The sequence below is a fragment of the Silene latifolia genome, chromosome 5 (assembly GCF_048544455.1).
Source record: "Silene latifolia isolate original U9 population chromosome 5, ASM4854445v1, whole genome shotgun sequence".
NCBI classification, from domain to species: Eukaryota; Viridiplantae; Streptophyta; class Magnoliopsida; order Caryophyllales; family Caryophyllaceae; genus Silene; species Silene latifolia.
In genome coordinates, this window is record NC_133530.1 from 87,202,436 (window position 1) to 87,229,418 (window position 26,983).

Consider the following 26,983-nt stretch of genomic DNA (forward strand, 5'->3'; position numbering starts at 1 on the left):
GAAAGTCAGAGACACGTATAACAAATTATCCGGGGCTACTTGATCGAGTAAGGAGTACTCGATCGAGTACCAAGGTGCACTCGATCGAGTGTGGGCCACTCGATCGAGTACCTGCATTTCTCAGCACTGTCCAGTTTTTGTAAAACGGTCATAACTCACTCGTTTCTTGGTCGTTTTGAGCGTGTGACCTATCGTTAGAATCTTAAAAGAACACGCTATCACCTCCAATTGGAATCACATTAAAATAATTTATACATATCAAGTTATAACAGTTTAAAGACAACCTCTTTATAATCGAAAAACACAACTACTTGATTTTACTTCCAAACAACTTAAACGGCAACAAGGTAAACAAAAACAACCCAATACTCATAAAACCAGTAGTCCCAATCACATGTTACTATTTTCGAAAGCAAAGCAACAACATTCATCATGCACATAATTTATTTAACTTGCCAATCATGACTTACCCACATGCTTTTATTCTATCACTTTTCGTAAACAAAATCACAAATACATGACATCAAGTCCCCTATTCACATGTTACTAGCATAACTACATTATAAAATAACTTTCATTATATAACATGATTAATCATAAATCATATTATCATACAACGATTATTCATCTTTTTCCACTAATTCATCCATCATGCCACATATTTATCCACCATATTCGTTCAACATATTCACCCAACACATGTTTAATTCACACTCCCAACTTTCTATACTCTTACTCAAAACGACTACAACAACATATATACTTACGCATCGCTTTATATATATATAAACAAAACACTTTTCCTTTCATAATTATAACATGCCAAATTATATATATCAATTATTATACTTTCATGCTTTACAATCAACCAACATACAATTCACGTCATCATCATCTTTCAACTCAGATCTCCCATCCTCCACATGCATGCATCCATCAATTCATACAACATACTACTATATAGATACACAAAGCACACAATAAGCACATAACGATCCCGACACATATCCCATAGTGACCGGTTCAAAATTGTAGGGCGAGTTCGCGACTTTAGGACGTCTCCCAAGTCTTTGCATTAGCTCCTACAACTTCTACCCCGGGTTCATTTTATTTGACTCCCTATATTCATTAGGTTCATTGGTTACAGGTTTCAGGATCGTCGCTCTGATACCATTTTGTAACACCCCCATACTCCAAGTGCCTTACCAGGACCACTTAAGGCATGGAAGTGCTACCATCTCGGTTAACCGAGGCAATGATAATCAAATGACAATGAAGAAACATAATTTAAATAACAATATAGTTTAAAGTGATTACATGATCAAAACCAAAACTGCAAAACTGAATTACAAGATTCTCAGACGGTCTCTCGCTAAAACTATCAAAGCTATAAAACATCGTCGACACAAAATGGAAGACTTCTAACTGCCACGTGATGACTCATCCCAGCTATCCCATACGCGTCATATCATACCTGCTCAATAACTGCTCACCACCCCCGAATGGATCACCACAGTTTTTAAAACATTTAAACGGGGTCAGTACTAATCACACAATTTATATAATCCAACAACACAACAAACAACACAGCTCAATCGTCACAGATATACTCCGAACTCCATCACCAACTCCACAATCATCGACTACACACTAAAGTGTGTAGCCCTGCCAGAGTGCCCATCGCAACAGGTCACTCCACGCCGCCAGTGGGGGACCGCAGCCGTTCCCACCTAATCCCCGCTCATCTTCGTCGAGCGATAAACCCAAATCCATTAATGTGCACATCCCTTATGTGGCGGGTTCCACAGAAGGCGAATAATGGGCGTAAAGCCATTCCCGCAAGTGACTCCACTCAGCCAGGGACGCACACCGAAGAACACAAACAGATACAAACAATCACAACTACTAAACAACAATCAAAACCAACAATCGTCACAATACTCGTATGATAACAATCAACAATCACAAATCACCACCAACACATTATGGGACTAATACTGAGTAGAAAAACCCTACCTGGAATGCAATCACTATTCAGACGATCTAGCAGCTGTCTCAAAATCTTTCTTCTATGAACTCTCCTCCTATACACATAATCATATAATCACAATCTAACATCAACAAAACATAGAAAACCCCAAATCCCAAAATTAGGGTTTAACCAACTTTAACAAAACAGTATAAAAATTATATGTAAAGCTTACCCTCGACACAAGGATCACAACGGTGTAAAGAACGATGAAATCCAACACCTCTAGCTCCGGGATTTGCTAATGATGCGATGACAGACATACTACGTAGCTCCTTTTCTCCTCACTTAGGTTTTAGAATAGATAAAAGAAACTAAGAAAAGTGACGGATAACCTTTTATACTTATCTCGCATCATTAACAAAACCCGACAAAATATTACCCGTAAACCGAGCCACTCGATCGAGTAACTGACGTACTCGATCGAGTGCCGCCTACTCGATCGAGTACCAAGGCTACTCGATCGAGTACCCTACAGGTCAGAAACTATTTTAAAAAGCAAAACACCCTTACTCGACAGCGTAAGGCCCACTCGATAGAGTACCCAGAGGCTCATAAAACCGTAGTATTACATATTACTCCTGCTTCCCCTTCCTCACTCGACTCCTCCCTTGCATCTGTATACTCCCCTCACCTGCCTCACCAACGTCCTCTCCCGTCACTTCCCCTCCCTCAATTACGGTTCATCAAATCCATCCTCCTCCTCCCACTCGCACTATCACCACTAGACTCTTGAACAACATTCACAAACCTAGCCCGAAGTATGCAAAGGTTGCTACTGTGTCTTCTTCGCAGTCTCCTTATGTTTGTCAAAGTAAATAAGCCTTGTCTATTCCCCATTGGAGTCAGGTTATGCTTGACGAATAAACTGCCCTCTATAATAACAAAAGCTAGACTCTTGTCTTTTCCTCCCCTAACCGAAATATAGTTGTTGGTTGTAAATGGGTGTGTCAGGATTAAATGTAATCATGATAACTTAATCCAAAAGTATAAGGCTCGTTTAGTTGCTGAGGGTTTCACCCAACGTCCGGGTCATGATTATTCATAGACTTTTAGCCCAGTTGTTAAGCCTACTACTGTCTATTTTCTTCTTTCTCTTGCCGTCGGTAATCGTTGACCCATTCGCCAACTCGACGTCAATAATGCCTTTCTTCAAGAGTCTCTTTACGACACGGTTTATATGGCCTAGCCGCTTGGTTTTGTTGATAAAGGTTCTTCGTCTCACATACGCTTACTCTCAAAGTCGATATGCGGTCTAAAGCAAGCTCCATGAACTTGGTATAATGAACTCAAATCCGGCCTGCTTTCTTATGGTTTTCGTTCCTCTCCTTCTGATCTGTCTCGGTTTCTTTGTTCTACTTCGTCTTCTCCTATTTACTTATTGGTTTATGTTGATGATATTGTTGTTACAAGTCCGTCTACCTTTTATTTACAGGAATTTATTCACACTCATTCTACTCGCTTCTCACTTAAGGACCAGGATCCTCTATCTTATTTTAGGTTGTGAAAGTGTTGCCCAATTCCGATGGTTCATTACTCACTCAATCGAAGTATATTCTTGATTTATTAGAACGTCATAAGATGCATGAATCAAATCAGCTTCCGACTCCTACTACTTCGCATCCTCCCTTGTGTCGTCATGATGGTCAGCCGCTCTCTAACCCTACTGATTATCGTGCTATTATTGGCGCACTCCAGGATCTCACTCTCACTCGTCCTGATATTTCTTTCACAGTAAATGAACTGGCTCAATTCTTGGCTTCTCCCACTGATTTGCATTGATACGCCGTTAAGCATCTTCTGTGGGGTAATATCCGTATAAAACCCTTTAATTATAGGATTATAACGCAAATTTAATACGTGATTTATAGTCATAAACGAAAAACAATGAACAATGATAAAACACAAGAATTAACCTTCGGTCCTAGTGCAAAATGGCAATGAGAGATCAAAGTAGATCTCCTCCTAAATGATGCACCCAAGATCGTTTGAGAAATACCCTTGTGCTAGAATGAATCCTCTAATTGCCTTGCAATATTGAGAGGATTATTTTTGTGAGTTTTTCTTTAGATGAGAGATCTAGGTTTAGAGAGGAAAAATGTCTCTCAAAACCCTAAAATTTTTATCAAAATGAATTAGGTTACAAAAGAGAGGAGAACCACTCTTTTGTTCTCTCTTGGCCGGCCAACCATGGGCTCACTCGGGAAGTGGGCTTCCACTTCCTTTTAGTTTTAGCTCATGGTCTGGTTCGCAAATTGCTAAAACGTATACGACGTGTTTTTAATTATAAATTGTCATCGGTTATCGGTAATTAAAGCATCAACTAATAATACGGGTTAGTTGAATTATTAATACATGTCCGACAAAGACAATATGGTATAATTAATTTATTCAATATACATTTAATTAAATATAAAACGCTTATATTCAATTTACGAATTAACTGCTTAATTCGCCTTAGCCATTATTATTTAATCCGTATTAAATAAAATATCTCAACATCACATTTTGACTAATTATTAGTCAAATAACTCAGACTAACTGGTTAGTCAAATTTGGCATCTACATGACTGTATTTTCATACCGTCACATCTCTCAAACGTATCCTATAGGTGTGACTTTTAGGGACCAGTTGATCACCGTCATCTGTATGACAATAACGTCAAACTTATCTAGCAAGCCAACCGTTATTGATAAACGTGGATCAACTGATAATAATACCAAAAGTATGCCCTTTGATCCTTTTAGAGATTTAGAAGTCCTTGCACTAACTGTAAAGGACACCAGCCCCAACAAGCTCCCACTTGTCCGTACAAGTGTATGTGCAATGACGTTATCCGCACTAATCGGAGGACACAAATCAACAAACTCCCACTTGTCCGTACAAGTGTATGTGCGATAACCGATTCTCATATTCATTTAAAATTTCTCCCACTCAATGTAAAACAATTTGCGATCCGGATCCGCAAAGGTCGTATTTTTACAATCGATCCGGATCAAGAGTGGTTTCCCACTAGAGAGTAACTTAATCGATAAAACGAATCCGTGTCCGAGCATGGCCATGCATTTCGATTCTGACTCCTCGAGTGGCCCCGAGAAATATCGAGTACCTGATAAAGGCTGAATATTTCCTTCAACTCGACTCCTGCCGATCTAAGCACAACATGAAATGACCCAGGAAAAATCTACTTGGCCCCCTGTTACGGATGACCGTGAGAAAGAAACCAAAGTCACCCAAAATCCGCCTTAGTCTCAAGAGACAATCGATAGTCAAAAGAATCGACTCTTAGGATCACCATGGAAGTCCTATCCACGACCGGGCACCGAATGTTATAAAACATTTAGGACTCCACGTCGATGTCACAATTGTGTCCTACGAAATATCCGTATAAATCGCCTCTGTGATTGGTCAATCAACCGGTTGACTTATGGCTCGTTGAACCCACCATCAACCAACGTCACAAAATAATTGCCAGAGTTATCAGCTCATGTGGGCAATTAAGGACTAAAATATAATGTTTGTTCAGTTCACTTTGTGGTGTTCAAAAATTGTCGCACAATTCCACATGAAAAACAAAATATATAAATATCAAAACGATGATGTCGTATAGAGTACAAAAGGGAATGAATCTAATCCATAAAAGAGTACTACAACTTAGGAACACGTTTAATTCCCATGGAATTAACGTGCCCTTCATGCTTATCTTGTCGTAATGGTTTAGTGAGAGGATCTCGCTATGTTATCATCTCGTAGCAATCTTTTCTATCACTACTTCCTTTTGCTCCACGTAATCTCGGATTAGATGAGCTTTCCGTTGTACATGTCTAGACTTGTTGCTAGACTTTGGCTCCTTAGCTTGGAAGATGGCACCACTATTGTCGCAATAGATGGTGATCGGGTCATTCGAACTAGGCACTACGGATAGCCCATGTAAGAATTGACGCATCCATATCGCTTCCTTTGTAGCTTCGGACGCGGCATAGTACTCGGACTCGATCGTAGAATCTGTAACAGTAACTTTGTTTGGAACTCTTCCACTGATGCAGCGCCATTGAAGAGTAAAAACGAATCCAGACTGAGATTTCGAGTCATCTCGATCCGTTTGGAAGCTAGCATCTGCGTAACCGGTTGCACATAGCTTTTGAGGGCCTCCATAAGTCAATGCCCAATCTTTAGTCCTCCGTAGGTACTTAAGAATGTTCTTGACAAACCAATGTGATTCACCTGGATCTTTGTTGGAATCGACTTATCATACTCAATGCATATGCCACGTCGGGACGTGTGCATATCATGGCATACATGATTGATCTATAGCCGATGCATAAGGAATCCGTGTCATGCGCTCTTTCTCTTCCGGTGTCTCTGGTGCCTGAGACTTGCTCAAATGCACCCCTGGAGCCATAGGAAGAAACCCCTTCTTGGAGTTAGTCATGCTGAATCTCTCTAGGACTTTGTCTATGTAAGACTCCGATCGAGAGATAACATCCGTCGTGATCTATCTCGATAGATACGGATGCCCAGAATTCTTTGTGCCTCACCCAGATCTTTCATCTGGAAATGGTTTTTCAACCATACTTTCACCGAAGTTAAGAGAGGTATGTCATTCCCAATCAGGAGTATGTCGTCAACATACAATATTAAGAAAACAATCTTGCTCCCACTCGACTTGATATATAGACATGGTTCCTCGACCGATCGAGTAAATCCATTTTCTTTAATCACTTGGTCGAAGCGATGATTCCAACTCCGAGATGCTTGCTTAAGTCCATAAATGGAACGCTTAAGCTTGCACACTTTCTTAGGATGTTCTGGATCGACGAAACCTTCGGGTTGTACCATGTACAACTCTTCCTCCAAAAAACCGTTTAAGAAGGCGGTTTTCACATCCATTTGCCAAATTTCATAGTCATGAAAAGCGGCAATCGCTAAGATAATCCGAATGGAACGCAGCATGACTACGGGTGCGAAAATTTCATCGTAGTGCAAACCTGGCACTTGGGTGAAACCTTTAGCAACTAGTCGTGCTTTGTAGATATCTTGTTGACCTTCCACAGAATGCTTTATCTTGTAAAGCCATTTGCATTGAAGGGGACGAACCTTAGCAGGTAAGTCAACAAGATCCCACACGTTGTTCTCATACATGGAGTCCATCTCGGATTGCATGGCCTCAAGCCATAGCTTTGAGTCAGAACTAGTCATGGCACCTTTATAGGTTGCGGGTTCACTACTCATTAAGAGTAGAATGTCATCTATGTCATGTTCCTCGACCATACCAATGTATCTATCCGGAGGAATAGAGACTCTTCCCGGCCTCCTTGGTTCCTCAGGAATATTCACCGCAGCCGGGATTGTAGGAATTGATTCCTCCAATGGTTGCCCGGTATTTGGTTCTGTAATCTCCGACAGGTCGAAGGTTCTATCACTCTTGGCATTCTCGAGAAATTCCTTCTCCAAGAATGTCGCACTAGCCGCAACAAAAACACGTTGTTCGGTTGGCGAATAGAAGTAATGACCAAGTGTTCCTTTAGGATAACCTATAAAGTATGTCTTGACCGATCGCGGGCCGAGCTTATCCTCGTGTCTCCACTTGACATAAGCCTCGCAGCCCCAAACCCGTATAAAGGACAAGTTAGGGACCGTTCCCTTCCATAGTTCATATGGAGTCTTGTCAACACTTTAGACGGACTTCGGTTAAGTATTAGAGCAAAATGATGTAAGAGCATAACCCCATAATGAGTCGGGCAACACGGTGTGACTCATCATGGATCGAACCATATCAAGTAGTGTTCGATTTCTCCGTTCGGACACACCATTCAACCGAGGTGTTCCGGTGGAGTTAACGTAAGGCAATCCCACCGTCTTTAAGGTGTTGATCAAACTCGTGAGAAAGATACTCGCCACCACGATCCGAACGTAGTGTTTTAATCTTTCTACCCAATAGGTTCTCATACCCTATTCTCGGTATTCTTTGAATTTCTCAAAGGATTCACTTTTGTGCTTCATTAAGTAGACATAGCCATATCTACTTAAATCGTCCGTGAAAGTGATGAAATACCTATAGCCTTCTCGTGCGGTGATTGACATAGGTCCACATACATCCGTGTGTATGAGTCCTAATAGGTCGGCAGCGCGCATTCCAACACCTTTGAAGGAAATACGAGTCATCTTACCGATGAGACATGATTCACACGTGCCAAATGATTGAAAATCAAAGGCCGAGATAGCTCCATACTTGATGAGTCTTTTTACGCGTTTCTCATTAATGTGTCCCATACGGCAGTGTCATAGATACGTTTGATCTTTGTCACCAACCTTTAACCTTTTATTCATTACGTGTAATATTTCGGTGGTCTGATCTAAAACATAAATTCCGTTCATGGAGACTGCCTTGCCATAAATCATATCGTGTAATGAGAAAATGCAAGTATTATTCTCTATTACAAATGAAAAACCAAGTTTATCAAGTGCGTAAACCGAAATAATGTTTTTCGAAAGACTGGTACATAATAGCATTATATAAAAATAACTCAAATCCGCTAGGAAGTGGATCACATATGTTCCCCTCGAGACGGCAGCCACTCGTGCTCCATTCCCGACACGCAGTCCACCTCACCCTTTACGAGGGGTTCGATGTTTCGAGCCCCGCACATGATTACACAGATGAGAACCACAACCAGTATCAAGTACCCAAGTTCCGTAACTTGCGTGGTTAATCTCAATCATATGAATAAAAGTAGAAGAAGATAAAGACATACCAACAGGTTTAACACGACGTGCCTTTAAGTCCTCATGATAAACAGGACATGTACGCCTCCAATGCCCAGTCTTGTGGCAATGATGGCATTCCATGTTTTCATTCTTACTCTTTGTCGCGCCTGATGAGGTGCTCGACTCACCAGGCCCACTCTTACCTGGACCCGACTTCTTGAACTTCGGTTTACCTACTGTTAGGTTTGCCTGAGCTTTGCCCTTACCTCTCCCCTTGTTTGTCACAACGAGAACATCCTGTTTCATTCTCCCACTGAACTTCATGTCCTTCTCGGTCTGTACGAGAAGGGAGTGCAGTTCATGGGGAGTTTTCTTCAAATCATTCATATAGTAATTCGCTCTAAAGAGCGCAAAACCATCGTGGAGTGAATGAAGCATGCGGTCAATCACGATGTTCTCGCTGATTTTACAATCAAAGGTCTCCAGCTTCTCGACATTTTCAATCATGCTGAGAATGTGTGGGCTAACTGGTTGGCCCTTCTGGAGTCTCGCATCAAAGAAGCGAGTGGTATGCTCATAGGTCACGATTCTCGGTGCTTTCGAGAATTCCTTAGTGAGCGTGGTGAAAATCTTGTTTGCACCATGGGCTATGAAGCGTTTCTGCAAATTGGATTCCATTGCAAAAATGAGTACTTTTTTAATCGCACCCGCTTCCATGACGAAATCGTTAAACTTGGCGATTTCATTAGCTCTAGCCGTGGGACCTGGGTTTGCGGGAGGGGCTCTAATAGATATTTGAGCTTCCCGTCGGCGCCAGCGGCAAGATTCCGTAATGCCGCCTCCCGGTCCCGCGAAGTTTGATCCATCATTCTTCGATCGAGTAGACCGATTCATCCGATTCATGAAGATCCGGCCGGACTCACGGTCCAATGTGGCACTTGGCATTGGGTTGTCGGTGAGAACCAGCCATTTGTTATTAGCGCTTTTAAAAGTTCGTGATCTACACTGAAAAGAAAGAAAAACAAGAACGAAATAAGCAACTCATCGAGGTGATTTAAGTCTATTTTAAAATTCATTTTAACGTGTAGACTCTCGCACTTGCATAATTGATCTCCCTCAAGAAAGATACAAGTGATCCCAAGACTCAATTTCTGTAAATTGATAAGCCAACTGTTTAGCTAATTCTTCCGTAAGAACTCTTGGTCGATAGATTTCCGTAAATCCTATCTATAGTCCACCATAATCACAGGATCGCATTTAGTGACCATAGTGTTGAGATAAAATAGGTCAATCAGTTCCAACTTACCCGACGTAGAAGGGGTCATATTATGTCTACCGACGAAGAAGGGACTCATTGGAGTTTGACCTATAAAGACTATTCTCAATTTTGTTTATACGAGGAAGATCCCATCAACTAAATTATAATTCATATTAAGTGAACGAATAACTAGCGTCTGCGTGAATGAATTAATTTGGGTGATGGCTTATAATCATGTGACATAAGAATGTCAAAGAAAACTAACTCGTGACCTCTATATGTGTCAGTTTTCATGCAATAATTAGGTGGTTTGGTTTTTAGGCGGAATATGATGCATATTATCGTTACGAAAATAAATAAAAGAAGGCAATACGTAAATAAAAATTTCCTAGTGTGGCCTATCCTAATAAAAAGAACATAAAACAACTTTGGAATCCACCGTTGGACCCGAGAAGCTTGTCTTGATGTTCCATCTTGATCCATGTAGCGGGAGTGAGCATCCGGTTCTCCATCTTTGGTCTTCTCAAAATTACAATTAAAAATTACAAAATATAAACCTATTTACATTCTAATTAAAAACTGTAATTAAAAGAAATAAAAATGGAGATACGAGATCTCAAAATACAACCAAGATCGTGTTCCATCATTACGGTAACACGTTCTACTAAGGCCACACTAAGTTACAACCGATTGCAAAAATAAATAAATACGTAATGAAAGGCATTCATAACATTCAAAATAACGATAAATAAAATGCATCAACTAAAATTTAAATTTATTCGTGACATAATTCCGTAATTATGTTAAATTTATCTAAACCACCAAAGATAATTAAAATTATATGACAAAACCGCTTTAGTCAAGTTAATTTTAATCCGAGATAATCCGTTACTATAAATCGTTTTAAAGTAACTTAATTTTACGTGGGTGAACCGTTTCACTATCAAGCGAGTGCATAAATCCGTATTATGCAATAAAGGCCGGAAAAAAAACCAAAAAAATTTTTTTTTTCTCACTGCTGTACGTGAACAGTACCAGGAAAGAATTTTTTTTTTTTTTCCTTTGCTGAAATGCCGAGAGCAAACAATAGAACAAAACAAAAAAAAAATTCTCGGCTCAATCAACCGTGAGCATCAAAGATCAAAATGAACGATTTGATAAAACCCAATTGTAATTTAATCTAATCCGTATAGAATTGAAATTACAATTGATACATCTTTAACATATTGCAATAATTATCGATTAAAATTACAACATGTAAAGAATGATTGAAAACAAGAGATCGAACGATCTAACAAAATTGTGTGGCACGCATAACGAGGCAAAACAAAACAGGCCGTGTATTTAAAAAACACACGGTATCCAAAAAAATTTTCAAGACAAAATAATGCCACACGAAATTTTATGCAATCACTTTGTTAGATCTTTTACACATTGCAATGAATATCGATTACAATACAATATGCAAAGATCAAAATGAAAACAAAGAACAATCAACACCGTGTATACAAGACACGGTTCCCAACAAAACAAAACAAAAAAAACGCAGCATTAAAAAAAATGCCGAGAGGTAAAAATTTTCAGCCGAATGAAAATTAATCAAAAATACATCGATTCAAAAATCGTTTGATGAAAATCACATAGAAAAATTTACGTGACCTCGCTCTGATACCACTTGTGGGGTAATATCCGTATAAAACCCTTTAATTATAGGATTATAACGCAAATTTAATACGTGATTTATAGTCATAAACGAAAAACAATGAACAATGATAAAACACAAGAATTAACCTTCGGTCCTAGTGCAAAATGGCAATGAGAGATCAAAGTAGATCTCCTCCTAAATGATGCACCCAAGATCGTCTGAGAAATACCCTCGTGCTAGAATGAATCCTCTAATTGCCTTGCAATATTGAGAGGATTATTTTTGTGAGTTTTTCTTTAGATGAGAGATCTAGGTTTAGAGAGGAAAAATGTCTCTCAAAACCCTAAAATTTTTATCAAAATGAATTAGGTTACAAAAGAGAGGAGAACCTCTCTTTTGTTCTCTCTTGGCCGGCCAACCATGGGCTCACTCGGGAAGTGGGCTTCCACTTCCTTTTAGTTTTAGCTCATGGTCTGGTTCGCAAATTGCTAAAACGTATACGACGTGTTTTTAATTATAAATTGTCATCGGTTATCGGTAATTAAAGCATCAACTAATAATACAGGTTAGTTGAATTATTAATACATGTCCGACAAAGACAATATGGTATAATTAATTTATTCAATATACATTTAATTAAATATAAAACGCTTATATTCAATTTACGAATTAACTGCTTAATTCGCCTTAGCCATTATTATTTAATCCGTATTAAATAAAATATCTCAACATCACATTTTGACTAATTATTAGTCAAATAACTCAGACTAACTGGTTAGTCAAATTTGGCATCTACATGACTGTATTTTCATACCGTCACATCTCTCAAACGTATCCTATAGGTGTGACTTTTAGGGACCAGTTGATCACCGCCATCTGTATGACAATAACGTCAAACTTATCTAGCAAGCCAACCGTTATTGATAAACGTGGATCAACTGATAATAATACCAAAAGTATGCCCTTTGATCCTTTTAGAGATTTAGAAGTCCTTGCACTAACTGTAAAGGACACCAGCCCCAACATCTTCTTCGATATCTTCATGGTATTCTTGATGTTGGTCTTCAATTGTATACTAATTCTCCATTGCGTCTTCACGCCTATTGCGACACGGATTGGGCTGGGGATAAGGATGATTTCATTTCCACTTCGGGTTATTTTGTAAATCTTGGCCGCAATCTGATCACCTGGTCTTCTGGTAAGCAGCGTACTCTTACTCATTCCACTACTAAAGCGGAGTTCCGTGCTATTCTAGACACTACTTTTGAGCTCGGATGGGTTCAATCTCTTCTTCTTGACCTCGACATTTCTTCTCCTACGACTCATGTTATCTATTGTGACAATCTCGGGGCTATTCATTACTTTGCTAATCATGTTTTCCATTCTCTTATGAAATATGTTGTCATCGCGTTTCACTTTGTTCGGGAATGTGTTCAATCCCAGTAGCTACGTGTTCAACATATTGCTAGTAATGATCAACTTGCTAACCTACTTACCAATCCTCTTCCGAGACCTCGTTATGATGATCTACGTTCCAATATTGGCCTGTCCTCGGGGGCGTCCATCTTGCGGGTCGTGTTAGTAAATAATATCTTGTCTATAGTTCTGGATATTAGTTTCTTGCTCATTACTTCATGTATATTTCTCTTGTAATTAGTTTAGGTATATTTAGATTAGTATCTCGCCTTTCCTTAATTCATATGTACATGCAAACTATACAAAGTTTTATTCCCTTGCAATAATATTCATCACACTCAAAATCAATCTCTTCGTTTTCTAACATGGTATTAGAGGCAGTGTGACCAAAAGGTTACGAGTTCGAATCTCACTCTTCTCAATTCTAAAGTGGAATATTAACACCAGGTATAGGGAGGCCTGAAGTTGCATCCACACTCCAAGCCAAAGAGCATTCACGTGAGGGGGCATGTTAGAGTATAAAATTGATCTTGGGACTCCAACCATCAGTTTAAACTTTTGGTTGAGATAATTTCTTGACAAGATGTACTCATAACAATTATCTCATAAATAAAATTATGTGGTTGGTTACTTATTTCTATCATAAAATGATCACATTTTATCCGTTATAATTTGTGATCCGTCACCTAGGTAGCACCAAAACGGACACGGACACGGACACGTGATACGGCATTCCATGAAATTTAGGACACGGGACACGCTATTTAAATTTAATAAAATATATATTTTATGGTTATAAATAACGAATGATTTTATTTTTTAATGTATTTGATATTAAATTTAAATAAGTGAAGGTAACTTTGACCTTGACTATAACTAATTCTCATTTTTCAGCCAAACCCATCTTCTAATTAATCTCTTTTGACATTTTATTGCTCGTCTAAACTATAACATGTTTAGGAAAAAGGTGTCCGACGAGTGTCGGGTGTCCGCGTGTCGGATATTGTGTCGGACACGGGACGGCTACTTAGGAGGAGTGTCCGTGCTACCTAGTCCGTCACAAGAGAAACCAATTGCAATAAATTAGCAATATATGAACATTTTTGAATGGGCAAAATAACACTAAATGGTCGTTTGATTCAACATTATAGAATGGAATGGAATATCATACCAGTGGGGTTGTAAATCCATTCCTTATTTTTGTTTGGTTCATTATAAGGCCTCGTTAGTTGCCTCATAAAAATCGGTGAATTGGAAAATTTCATGATTTGGAAAAATGAGAGATATTTGGTTACCCAAAATCATGGGATTTTCTTTTTTCTCATGAATTGCCAACTCCTTCATAATGGAGGTGTTTTATTACGTAGCCCCCCCTCTAGGTAATTTGAAACTTCTGTGTCAATTTAACTCTTGAATGTCAACCAAACGAGTGTTGGGGCAAATTACATGAATTTGCCAATCCATATATTTTGTAAAATCATGGGAAATTAATTTCCTTATGACAATCAAACGAGTCCTAAGTTTATAGCATGATGGAATATAGTTTTATACCCATAAAAGAAAGCTGATATGAAATTCTAAGGGATTGAGAATTTGAGGTATAATTAGAATTAACACCATTTCAAAAGCCTCTAATTAAACATTAAAACCAAACAATTAATGTATTATACAACAAGTTGTATATACAACTGATTCAATTTAGTTGAGCTTTGTTATAAAGTTATCGAGCGCTACTAACAAAATTATCGAGTTATGATACAAAGTTGAGTTTAACAGAATAATTATTAAGCTCAATGACTTTATAAAATAACTCAACAACTTTGCGTAAGAGCTCAACAACTTTAAGGCAGTTAATACAATACTACTATACATCTGGTTGTAGGATATTATTTGTGAAAACCCAACACCCTCCTAATTATATTGAGAATTGCATAGAATTATTGAAACCATTTTTTACCCTTGATCCCGCCCCGTTTTCATCCCGCCCCGTTTTCTTAAGGGCTTGCTTGGGATGAGAGTAATGATTAAGGGAGTAATGAGAACTAAAATAAGAAGAAATGGGAGGAGATTGGTGCTTTGTGGTGGTTGTGGAGGGTGGAAAGAGGAGGTGAGGGAGGGATTATTACCTCTATATGGAGGTAATTATTACTTGGAAGGGGAGGTGGGTAACAATTACTCCCGTAATGGAGGGACTATTAACAATATTTCTCCATTTTTATCCATTTCTATCTCCAACCCCAGAGTTGGCATTGGGTCGTGCTGGGCCGGTCCGCGTGCCGGCCCATCGTGCCTTCCCCAAAAAATGGCCCGGCCCAGGCACGAATATTGGGATGGCCGTGCCGTGCCGTGCCTGGCCCACTCACCCAAATCCCCGCCGCGGCCCGCACTTGGCACGCCCAATTTCGTGCTCGGGCCGTGCCTGGCCCATGGGCTAATCGTGCCTAGCACGTGGGCCGGCCCAATAACCTTAGTATTTTTTTTCTAAATACACTTTTATTTATATAAATAATGAATATTAACGATTTAAATATATATTTTATTAAATATTAATGTACTTTATGTCTTGATTAGTTGATTACTTGTATTTTTAATGTACTAGATTTAATTAAATAATTAAAAAACGATATTAAAAAATGGAATTTAATTAAATAATTAAGAAACGGGCCAAATCTCGGGCCGTGCCGTGTCGAGCCCGCCGTGCCTGTTCGTCTTGGACCCTCCGTGCTTGGGCCGTGCCGTGCCTAGGCACAGGAATTTCCAAAAAATGCAGTCGCGGCCCGCCTCAAACCCGTTCGTGCCGTGCCCGTGCCATCAGTATTATTCATCCGTGTCGTGCCGTGCCGTGCCCGTGCCGGACTCGTGCCGTGCCCGTGCCGCCCGCCTTAGCCCGGCCCGGATTGCCATCTCTATGACCAACTCCATCCCTTCCCTCCATTTTTTAGTTTATTTTATGTCTATTACTTTCTTAATCATTACCCTCATCCCAAACAAGCCCTAAAAAGCACATTTTTGAGCATAAAAAAAAGAAAGTTCTTCTTAAAGAGCGTGATTACAACATTCTGCATTGCTGCCATTTCTGCTACCGAATTTCTCGTTCAAGAAGGTTCTTTCTCTCACGTTTTTAACTGCTTTATCTTAATCTTCTTGAGTTTCGATTTCGTTTAATTTTGTTCGTTATTATCATTCCTAAATTGTAGCTATAATTGCATGCAATTTACTCAATTTTCTTATACTGTAATCGTCCTTAAATCTGTGTTTTCCTTCTAATTTTGCAGTGTTAGTGATTTGATTACCTCAATTAGTTTTTATTTTTATTTTTTTTATTTTTATTTTTATTTTTATAATTGTGTTATTATGTTGATGTAGATTGATAAATGTCGTTCTTCAGAGGTATATCTGCTCTCTCGAAGCTACGATCACGAATCGTAAGTTTTCTTCTATTTTGCTCACTTTCGGCATTTTATACTTTATTTGAATTGATATTTGTGTTATTCGAAGCGATTTCGACTCGAAACTAGATAATTGTTTCATTTGTGTTGAAAATTATCTGTAAGAGTGATGATTTTTAGTTTCATATATTCTTCTGATAATTGTGCTAGTAATTGATGCTATTTTGGCTCTGAAGTACTCCGTAGGTTACTGTAGTAATTTTTCATTTGATTTTTTCTTTGTAAAATTGTGTTATTGGATGTGATTTTGACTCGAAACTAGTGATGATTTTTCGTTTGATATTATTTTTGATAATTGTGCTAGTAATTGATGCAATTTCCAGTCGAAAGTAGGTTATTTTTTCATCAATTTCATCACGTGTGTAGAAAATTCTAGGACGTTTAAATGATTTTCCGTTGGAACAATTTTTTTTTATAACTGTTATTTATACGATTTTGACGCGAAACTAGATAATTGTTTCATCACAAAAACTTTAGAGAGACGGTCTCTCAATAGCGCTATTGAGAAACCTCTCACATGATGAGGGGAGGGAGTTATTTAATTTCTATTTTCCATGTTATAGTGGGAGACGGTCTCTTAGAAGACCTCACTAAAACTTGGGAGAGACGGTTGATGTTTGATCTAGACTGGCTTAGTTGAAACATAAAAGGATGATAAAAGGTTGGACCTTTGCTTCAGATTATAATTAACCAGCTAGTGAATACGAGTTTTTCCCCCGGGGGGAGGGGGCTGTTGATTTCTATGCTCGGGTAACTGATCCGAAATTCCCAACAATGAGATTAGTGATATCCTTGTCTTTTTTCCCCTTTAGAATTCTGGGTGTTCTTCCTTTTACACTGGAGTGGGGTTGGGCCGTTTAGGAAAGAACGGAATTTCACAGATACAGCACTTGAGCATTTTTCAGTTCATAACACACGCGAAAATGCTTTTGTAGTACTTGCCTCTGCTTGTAGTAAATGCACTGCTGTTGGATATTTTGTTTAACCTAGTTTGGTTTGGATTCTTTTCGAGTTAATTGATTGTTACTCAAATAAATCTACTATTAGAAACGTTTAGAGAACGACTCCGTGAGTTCGCAATATAATATTCCCAATTTCCCAGTAAGTCATTGTATCTGATTTATTTTTGACTCACAGGGTCAGCAACCATTCCTAAGCAGCTCTGCCAGATGGATCCAGTTGCAAAGTTCCTCTAACCTTGTAATATATATTTGATTTTTCCTCTTGTTTTGCCATGTTAAATATATGAATTCTTAATTTCTTATTTGCTTTTTTTGCCTTGTTTTTAAATTATGTCTTGATATGTAGGATCTTCGTTCAGAGTTGCAAGAACTGATTCCAGAGCAGCAGGTGAATCTGCTAATCTTAGCTCTTTTGGAATTTTATTTCTCTCTCAAGCCCTCCCTTCTCTCTTTTCTGAAGTCCGTTGCCACTTTTTTGAGGGTGCAAGATTATCATGTTAGATGTTTGACGCCTTTAAGGATTGGAGCTATAGGCTTAGTGTGGATTGCGACCTGCAAATGATCATCTAGCTTCTCTTTTCAACTGTACAGGCATTTTGACTTGCAATTTTTTTCGTTAAATTTACTAATACTCTCTCTTTCCTCTCTAGGAGCGCTTGAAGAAGTTAAAGAAAGAACACGGAAATGTTCAGCTTGGAAAAATTAATGTTGACATGGTATGGGCTTAATTTTTTTGAGTTCGCACATTAGAATTACTTTTAAGAGTGATATGTTAACCTGTAATTCTGTAGACAGCTTTCTTGAGATTTCCGTCCAATATAATAGGTACTGGGTGGAATGAGAGGCATGATAGGTTTGCTTTGGGAACCATCTCTACTTGACGCAGAAGAGGTATAATAGTTCTCTCATGCTTAGCTAAAATTTTAATTGAGGGCAATTTTCCTCCTATTCGCTGAGATTGGTTCAATATACATGTAGGCTTTATTATTATTATTTTTTTTTAATTATTGATGAATTATTATGTTTATATTCAGGGTATTCGTTTTAGAGGTTTATCTATCCCCGAGTGTCAGAAACTCTTACCTGCTGCCAAGCCAGGTGGAGAGCCATTGCCTGAAGGACTTCTTTGGCTACTTTTGACTGGAAAAGTAAGTATCCCCTTACAAATTCAAGGATTATGTCTCCAGATATAGTGAAATCTAGAGCCGTGTCTGTTATGGTTACATCTAGTATAATCCCCACGTATCATTTCTCCTTGTTTGAGGATTGAGTTGGAGGAATATAATGCTTTAATATCTCTGTTTCATCTTATATCAAAATGGTAATTGGATCACTATGATTAAGGTTTGGTAACTAGTATATTATACTTCCTTCATCCCAGCTTTATTGTCTCTCTTACCATTTTGGGATGATTTTAGGAAAGGTGATGAAATACCAATCCTACCCCTCGAATTAAAGGGAATAGAGACAATGTTAGTAGATGGTAGTTGATTATCTAGGGGCAATATTGGAGGTTAAGAATTTTTTCTTTACTAAATTTAGGAAAGGGACAATAATTTTAGGGCAAATAGAATATTAAAAATGAGATGGAGGGAGTATATTTTCTCTATATTAGTGTGGGACTAGATTTTGCTGCTACCACTTCTGTTAGCCTCTAAATTTCCATATGAATGAATGTATATTAAAGTTTGAGAGTGCTTGAAATTGTGACTTTTCTCTAACGAGCAGTTTTTTCCTACTCAAAGTGCTTGCATGTTTACCATTTGGCACCAGGGTCTGACACGAGACATCTAGATGGGTATTCTTTGTTGTAGCTTCCTTGGATATGTACTCATATGTTAGCTTCTTGCATCTGATGCTATCTGCAGAATGTACTCTGTAAGTCAAATTGTGTTTTTTTCCGTGTTCGACTATTTAGGTACCCAGCAAAGAACAAGTGGATGCACTTTCAGCAGATCTGCGGAGCCGTGCTTCTGTCCCAGGTGTTTGGCTTGTAACTTCCCTCCAACAGAATTTTCTGGCGACTCTACATTGACATGTGCATGCAAAACACAGTTGTTTTAAGCTTGTAATTTTTCTGTGTAGTATCTATCTGGCTTTGTGTCTGCTTGTGCTTCTCTCTGTCCTTGTGTAAGTGAATTGAAGCTTACCCTTTGGCAGCATAATCACTGACGTTCTATATGTCATTGCAGACCACGTCTACAAAACTATTGATGCTTTGCCTGTCACTGCTCATCCAATGACTCAGTTTGCTACTGGTGTCATGGCCCTTCAGGTTAACTTTAGATTTCATGTTTTCTCCTCCTGTTGTAGTATAGATGCTAGCTACTGAGTCTTTTGCCGCTTTATTATACATTTGCTCTGCTTGCATTTGAAGCTATACTGTTGATTCTGGATGGTATCCGACGAGAACAACTTCCAAATGATTGTATCGAAGCCTTTGTGAATACATATTACATTCCCTGTCCTTTCATTGCTTAGTTTTTTTCCATGCGGTTAGAGTCTGCTGTTGACTGTGATCATTTTAGCTAGTTACCTATAAGTCATATGCCTTTGCAGTTGAATCTAGCGTTGCATGCCTAGGTTACAATTTGTATGACATTACATTTCTTTTTTCAGGTTGAAAGTGAGTTTCAGAAGGCATATGAGAAGGGAATCCATAAATCAAAGTGAGTCTTTCATGATTTGTTTATACTTCATTACTTGTAGTTTTCTCATAATAGTTAGTCCTGAATCCTGACCGTGAATATAAATATAGGTTTTGGGAACCAACATATGAGGACTGTCTTAGTCTGATTGCCAAAGTTCCTGTTGTTGCTGCTTATGTATATCGAAGGTCAGTAAAATGTTCTGTTTCACAGCAGGATATGGTTGAACTGTGGATCGAAGCAACTGCTTTTTGGTGGTGTTTGTTTAAGGGAGACTGCTCAAAAGTTGAGCCCTTAGTTTTGACATAGAGGCCTCCATGTTTTGAAAAAATGAACTTTAAGTATGCGTATCATCTTTATTATGTTTCATGGAGTTCATAGTTAAATGAAAGAAGCAATGTATTAGTGATCTCATATATTGGTAAACGTACTTTGCGTGTTTTGAATTAGATTCCTTTTTTCTGGTCTGACAACCTGCTATCTACATCCACTTCAGGATCTTTCTTGCCTCAAGACTTCATTCAGAAATTAAGTGGCAACTCGGATAATATTTTTAGCATCTTATTTGCTGAATAAGAATAAGCGTTACCAAGTAGTTAGGTCTATTCGTCTATGTAGCCAAACTTGACATATTGTAGCATGGGTTGGTCTCCACAGAGTTCAAATTTCAGTGTCATCATTACAACTTTGATTGGTTGGTTAGTCTAGATCAACCACTGAGAATCTCAACCTTATCATTTTCTTGCTGAAGGATGTATAAGAATGGTCAAACAATACCACTAGATGACTCTCTTGACTACGGTGGTAATTTTGCTCACATGTTGGGATTTGATAGCCCTCAGATGCTTGAGCTGATGCGACTTTATATCACAATTCACACGTAAGGATAAGTTTATGTTTATTTAACTAATCTCCTTCAGTCTCCCTCCTTAAAACTTATCTAATCAATATTCCTCATCTTATTTTCAGTGATCATGAGGGAGGAAATGTCAGCGCACACACTGGGCATCTGGTAAAATGTCTTAAAACTCTAGCCATTGCTTATCTTGCTTCTAGAATAGCTTTTTTTTCTTGCTAACGAAATCAGCTGCGAAACAGAGGCATTCTTTTGCTGTAAATGCTGAACCGAGTATTCTGACCACTGTGTAGGTGGGTAGCGCACTTTCAGACCCTTATCTGTCTTTTGCAGCTGCACTGAATGGTTTGGCTGGCCCACTTCATGGATTAGCGAACCAGGTAGAGATTCTGAAACTACCTCAGTAACCCCACCCCTTCTTGAGCAGACTTGAGGGACTATGAAAGCGCGCTTCTTCGCTTGAAATTTTGGTGCTGACTAAGGAAAATTCTCTATTAGGAATGTTTTGATTGAAAAAATGGTGTCATCTATATAGGCTGCAATGAACATATTTTTTTTCTTAATTGTAATCTTCTCTTCGTCATCATCTTCCTCTTTGATTTGTTCGAGTACTTCAGGTTTTAGGGTGTGTTTGGATAGCAAAAGTGGAGGGAAAGGGAGAGGAGGGGGAAGGAGGGAAGGGAAAGGGAGAGGAGGGAAGGGGAGGGGCAATGGAGTGTGGTTGTTTGGATACAATTCCCTTCCAAATCTTGCCTATTGTGGAGAGATTTTGATTAGGCTTGAAGGAGGGAAAATGGATCCTTCCAAATCTCTCCCCCAACATTTCCCTCCACCCTCATTTGCTATCCAAACAAGAGATTTTAAATTCCCTATTCTCCCTCCCTTTCTTTTCCCTCCAAATCACTCAATCCAAACACACCCTTAGTGTTCTTCTTGTCTTCTTTTTCTTAATGAATTTCCTGTTTTTAGCTACTTTTGTACATATCAACATAATTTTTAGCTTCAGCGCTTGCCACATTAACGTATCAATGATGTTTATTTGCTAGCATTGTTTCCTAGTCAATGACACTATTGCATTTCAGATTAAGTTCTTTCAGCATAAACACATAAGCGGTGGCTTTATGCTATCATAAAAGGAGTTTCTGTTGATCAGATTCCAAGTGTTGACGATCGTATTAGCTACAATAATTGATTTCTGTATTCATCTCCGAGTTTGTCTTTTATTTGCTAGCATTGTTTCCTAGTCAATGAAACTATTGCATTTCAGATTCAGTTCTTTCAGCATAAACACATAGCAGTGGCTTTATGCTATCATAAAAGGAGTTTCTGTTGATCAGATTCCAAGTGTTGACGATCGTATTAGCTACAATAATTGATTTCTGTATTCATCTCCGAGTTTGTCTTTTATACTTCATAGTCTAGTAAAATTTATTGCAATATTTTGCATCTCTTTCCTTGATTTATTCTCCTAGTTACCCAGGCTTATGTGGCCAGCATAATCTTGTGTTATGGTTTTTCATTTTATTCACATTAACATGTCAGGAAGTCTTGCTGTGGATCAAGTCAGTTGTTGAAGAATGCGGACAGAATATCACCACCGAGCAATTGAAAGATTACGTCTGGAAAACATTGAACAGTGGCAAGGTGACTAAAATATTTTTGATTCGTTAGTTGTGGTAATTCAATGTTGGAAATTGAAATTATTAGTTTCTAATTTTCTCTACTGTCCCTTCCCACTAGACCTGTCAAATTATGGCCCGGACCACAAACACGACCCAACCCGACCCGTTTTCAAGGCTAAGACCCGAAAATTTCAACCCGGCGCTCCGTTTGACCCGAACCTGAAATGACCCGTTATTTTAGGGTCGAGACCCGACCCGAACGGGTCGTCCCGTTGGGTCAAAGGTAAATCAAGAATTTTATTAAAATATTAGTATTTATATATTATATTTGAAAAAATAGTTAATTTTTTTTTTTATTACTTAAAATTACAAACACAATTAAAAAGTCAATTTTATATAACTTTTATTATATAATAATAAAATAATTATTAAAAAAGCTTTATTTTAATAATTATGTCAATATAATTAATGTAAACATTGAATATGATTAAAATATCAATTTTAAATGTGTTTTACGTTTTAAAAAAATATTTTTTTGATTTAAAAAATTGTTAAAAAAAGGCGTTAGAAATTATTTCTTGACCCGACCCGACCCGCATTCTGACATAACCCGTATTACCCGACCCGTTTGAAGGTCTACTTCCCGCCCACCAAAACAATTTATAATCAATTTTCACTTTCTCTATTCTTAGGATATCAATCATCTCAAGACTAACTGAACAAGTCACTAGTGTGACACGAAATGGTAATTCAAGGTTATTTTATTTTTCATTTTTCCTCTCTCACAAATAAATAAAATAAATTCATTTTCTAATCTGAGTGGTGTAATCAAGCAAATGACCGCAGCCGTTTCCTGTTACAGGGGATGGTAGTCTTGATGTAGTAATTGCTAATAAGGTTTGTTTGGACCTGAGATAAATTGCTTTGTTTTGATGCAATTATTTTAGAACTTCAAAAAACTGATATGTTCAGAGAGAAGTAACTGTTTTCTCCATTGAGCTTGAATGGTAAATGTATAAAACTAAAATGTACAATCTATCTTCTTGACTGTAAATCTCCGCCAATGAGCGTCTTCACGTGGAAATATAAGCTTATGAAACGGAGATAATTGAAGACTTGAAGTTCTCCACTTCTACCAGATTTCCGCATTAGTTTTCCACATCTTTTCACTAGTGAAAATATGCTTGGGACTTTGCTATGTTTAAATCATAAAAAATTGGTATTATTCTAAACTTGCAGTAAACTCCGTATTTCATGTAATATGGGAACATGTGATGGCCCTTTTGACAGGGTTGCCTTCATAATTTACCAAGTTGTACGGAGTAGCAAATTAGCAATAACTTTAGCCTGACTAATAAGTAAAGATTTAATCTATGATTTGAGTTTTTAAATTCTCACTCATTGTTAAGAATGCTCTAGTTTAACACTTCCATGCAATGTTTTATTTGTGAATTGTGATATATGTTGTAGTAGTTAAAATTCCTCCCTCCAAAATAATAGGTTGTTCCTGGATTTGGCCACGGAGTTTTGCGTAAAACAGATCCAAGGTACATGTGCCAGAGAGAATTTGCATTGAAGCACTTGCCTGATGATCCACTTTTCCAACTGGTATAATTGAAATATGTTCTCTTGCAAATAATTGTGGCGTCCTTCCCTAGTTTCTCAGACAACTTTGGTTTCTGCAGGTGTCGAAGCTGTACCAAGTGGTGCCTCCTGTTCTGACAGATCTTGGAAAGGTAGTCTTACTCGTACCCCTTTTTCCTTCTCTGAAAAAAATATGATCAGGAAGGCAGTCAATTTCTCTCCAAACCTATGCCTTGTGCCTCATTGGAACATTTTTGCAAACCCGGGGAGCATGTTTATCATTAAAACAATGCAACCGATTTCTTGTCTCAGTTTCAAAAAATGCTATGCGAACAGTTAGTGTTTTTTGAGTGTGTGCATATAGCTAATTTTACTAGGACTCGGGTACACAGGATACATCCAAGTGTTGAACCCCAAAATCATTCAGTTTTTAGCCACATGGACTTTGCCCTACAGGTGAGGGGATACAGGTGCCGGACTGCCGGCACACTTCTTCCAAAGAAAAATATGTTAACAAACTTGAAGTCTTGAGTTTTTTTGAGTGAAATAAATAGTTTGTTTATAAGACTTTTATACATCCTAGTATCCTACTAAACAAGCAGACTTTCTTTTGTGGCTCTTCGAGGATAATGTCTATTTGGTAACAGTCGGGCATGGGTACAACACTACAACCCAAGTAGTGCAGAGTCAAAGTAACATACCTACAGGCTACAACACCGCAATTTGGTTTCAAGTTCAGAATGTGCCATCTTATATTTTCTGCTTGGCAAGTTTTGTAACCTTTTATTTCGGAATCGGTAGTTTTATCTTTTTGACATTTGTGGTGAGTGCAGGTTAAGAATCCATGGCCAAATGTCGACGCCCACAGTGGAGTGTTGCTGAACCATTATGGTTTGACGGAAGCAAGGTCCTTATCTTTTTTTTTTTTTTTTTTTTTTTTTTTTTTTTTTTTCATTTCATTAATTTATTAATCGTGCTCAAATTTACAGAAGTTAATTGAATCATAAATATGCCCCTGAACTGTCAGGTATTACACTGTACTGTTTGGAGTCTCAAGGAGCATCGGAATTTGCTCTCAGGTTTGATACACTGCGGTTGCCTTTTAATTTCATCATATAATATCTCCAACCTAAATATATTCAATTTTGTCCCCACTTAAATTTTGTAGTCTAAAGGTGTCAATTTAGAGCATTAATTTTCTCAATTATATATGCAGAGATATAACATAAAATTTGTCATTTTTAAAAGTTGTACAACATCAGAGCCGTAATCGCAAAAATGATTTTGGGATTGGCGGACATGAATCATGCTCTGAAACTGTCAATGACTGGCATACATAAAATATAGTGAAAGAAACCGATTAAATAGGGAAAAGGGAAAAGGAAAAAGGAAAACATGAAAATTATTGGCCGAAGTTAACATCGTTTAACCACCAAAGTCAAACATGGACATTCTAAATATAGATGGAGAGAATACTTGAATTACTTTTTTATGCGATTTTTGTCTCAAATCGGTTTTCCATTTCCAGCTTATCTGGGATCGAGCTCTTGGGTTGCCCTTAGAAAGACCAAAGAGTGTGACGATGGAATGGCTTGAGAAGCACTGTAACAAAGCAGCAGTTTGATATTAAGAACACATTATGAGACGAGGATAGGGATCATAAAGAAAGCTTGTATGCAGAGTCTATCTATTGTTATCCCCTGCTTGCCCTGATTTACAATAAGGTAGGCTTGATGGACTAATTACTTGAAGGAAGTTAGGGAGATGCAGCGACTTTTTATATATTTCCGTTGTGGCATCGTTTTTATATACGTTCTTTTCAAAAGTTCTTCTCAACTTTTTTTTTTGATTTTTTTGAAGAAATAGATGAGGTTGAGAGATTAGTTTGTAACTATTAGTCATATTTGGTTCGAACTTTTCTTTGTAAAAGCAGCTTCTGTGTAAGAAGACTATACGAGTAAAAAGACTTCAATAAACTGAAACTCGTACGGAGTATTAGGTTTTCAGTTTGATCATCCATGGCTTCTTGAATGTACATCCGAGTGATACAACAATAACTTGTCTACTATATACTTATATACTCCGTATAAGTTACACTGTTGTTCGGTTATTCACTTCGACATTTTGAATAATGTGTGTTTTAATAGCACTATACTTGTGTCAAATGGTCTGGTTTTAATAATTTTCGAATAAAAGGCGTTAACTTTTTACTGTACGGTAATAGGTAAATGAGTTGCATTCAAAATCATGACAGGTTCATCAAAGCGACCCAACACAAATTCACCTAATATGCTTTTATCAGACGAAGATGAAATTCAAATAGAGTTAATAGAATCCAAATTCAAAATGTTCTATTTTAATCTGCATTTTACGTATGTCAGAAATTATCATAATTAAATTGCCCCTACCACACAACCCGATTGACCGACCGTTGTTAAGTGTCGTTTTTTCATCACAATTAGGTGTTTTAATGGCTTGCAAAGGATTTGTGAGGTTTTGGATTGATTTTGTACGTCACAAGACTCACAATGGTTTGTGGGTTGGATTAATGATGCGCCAGTAGTTGGATTGAAGTCCTAAACAACTCACTAGTCACGACTCGCCTGGATTCTCACAGAGTCGCGAGTGGCCCAGACTGAAAAAAAATCAAAGAATCATGTTATTTCCTTATTTTATCTAATTTTCCTAATTATGTTAGGTTTTAATTTTTTTAAACGGATTTTCTATCCTATGCCCCTATTATTTACTAAGTATAGGATAAAATTAAACTCCTAATTACGTAGGATATTAACTAATATAAAAATA

General features: G+C 37.9%; 2 protein-coding genes across 3 annotated transcripts in view; both read left to right on the top strand.

Moving 5' to 3' along the window:
• Positions 1 to 26,983, top strand: part of LOC141657771 (protein CELLULOSE SYNTHASE INTERACTIVE 1-like) — a 468,470-nt gene that overhangs the window by 130,647 nt on the left and 310,840 nt on the right. The gene's annotated exons all lie outside the window — the stretch shown is intronic.
• LOC141657764 (citrate synthase, mitochondrial-like) lies at positions 16,089 to 26,310 on the top strand. Of its 2 annotated transcripts, XR_012548854.1 has the most exons (21): positions 16,089 to 16,160; positions 16,424 to 16,482; positions 17,644 to 17,706; positions 17,815 to 17,856; positions 18,119 to 18,184; positions 18,294 to 18,359; positions 18,503 to 18,616; positions 19,387 to 19,450; positions 19,661 to 19,743; positions 20,088 to 20,137; positions 20,227 to 20,304; positions 20,868 to 20,996; positions 21,086 to 21,128; positions 21,266 to 21,352; positions 22,515 to 22,616; positions 24,095 to 24,202; positions 24,280 to 24,330; positions 25,012 to 25,085; positions 25,206 to 25,257; positions 25,707 to 26,118; positions 26,222 to 26,310. XR_012548854.1 is itself a non-coding variant. In XM_074465100.1 (20 exons), exons 2-20 carry the CDS (start codon positions 16,432 to 16,434, stop codon positions 25,800 to 25,802), a joined length of 1,419 nt encoding a protein of 472 aa, XP_074321201.1. In that variant the 5' UTR covers positions 16,226 to 16,291; positions 16,424 to 16,431; the 3' UTR covers positions 25,803 to 26,011. The 2 variants fall into 2 exon arrangements, 1 of the variants encoding a protein (XP_074321201.1); XM_074465100.1 differs by lacking the exons at positions 16,089 to 16,160; positions 26,222 to 26,310 and adding an exon at positions 16,226 to 16,291 and having other exon boundaries at positions 25,707 to 26,011.

Coding starts and splice junctions, on each gene's coding strand:
- LOC141657764 (XM_074465100.1), top strand. CDS start 16,432: ATGTCGTTCTTCAGAGGTATATCTGCTCTCTCGAAGCTACGATCACGA. Junction 17,857..18,118: donor AACTGATTCCAGAGCAGCAG/GTGAATCTGCTA, acceptor TTTCCTCTCTAG/GAGCGCTTGAAGAAGTTAAA. Junction 18,185..18,293: donor GAAAAATTAATGTTGACATG/GTATGGGCTTAA, acceptor CCAATATAATAG/GTACTGGGTGGAATGAGAGG.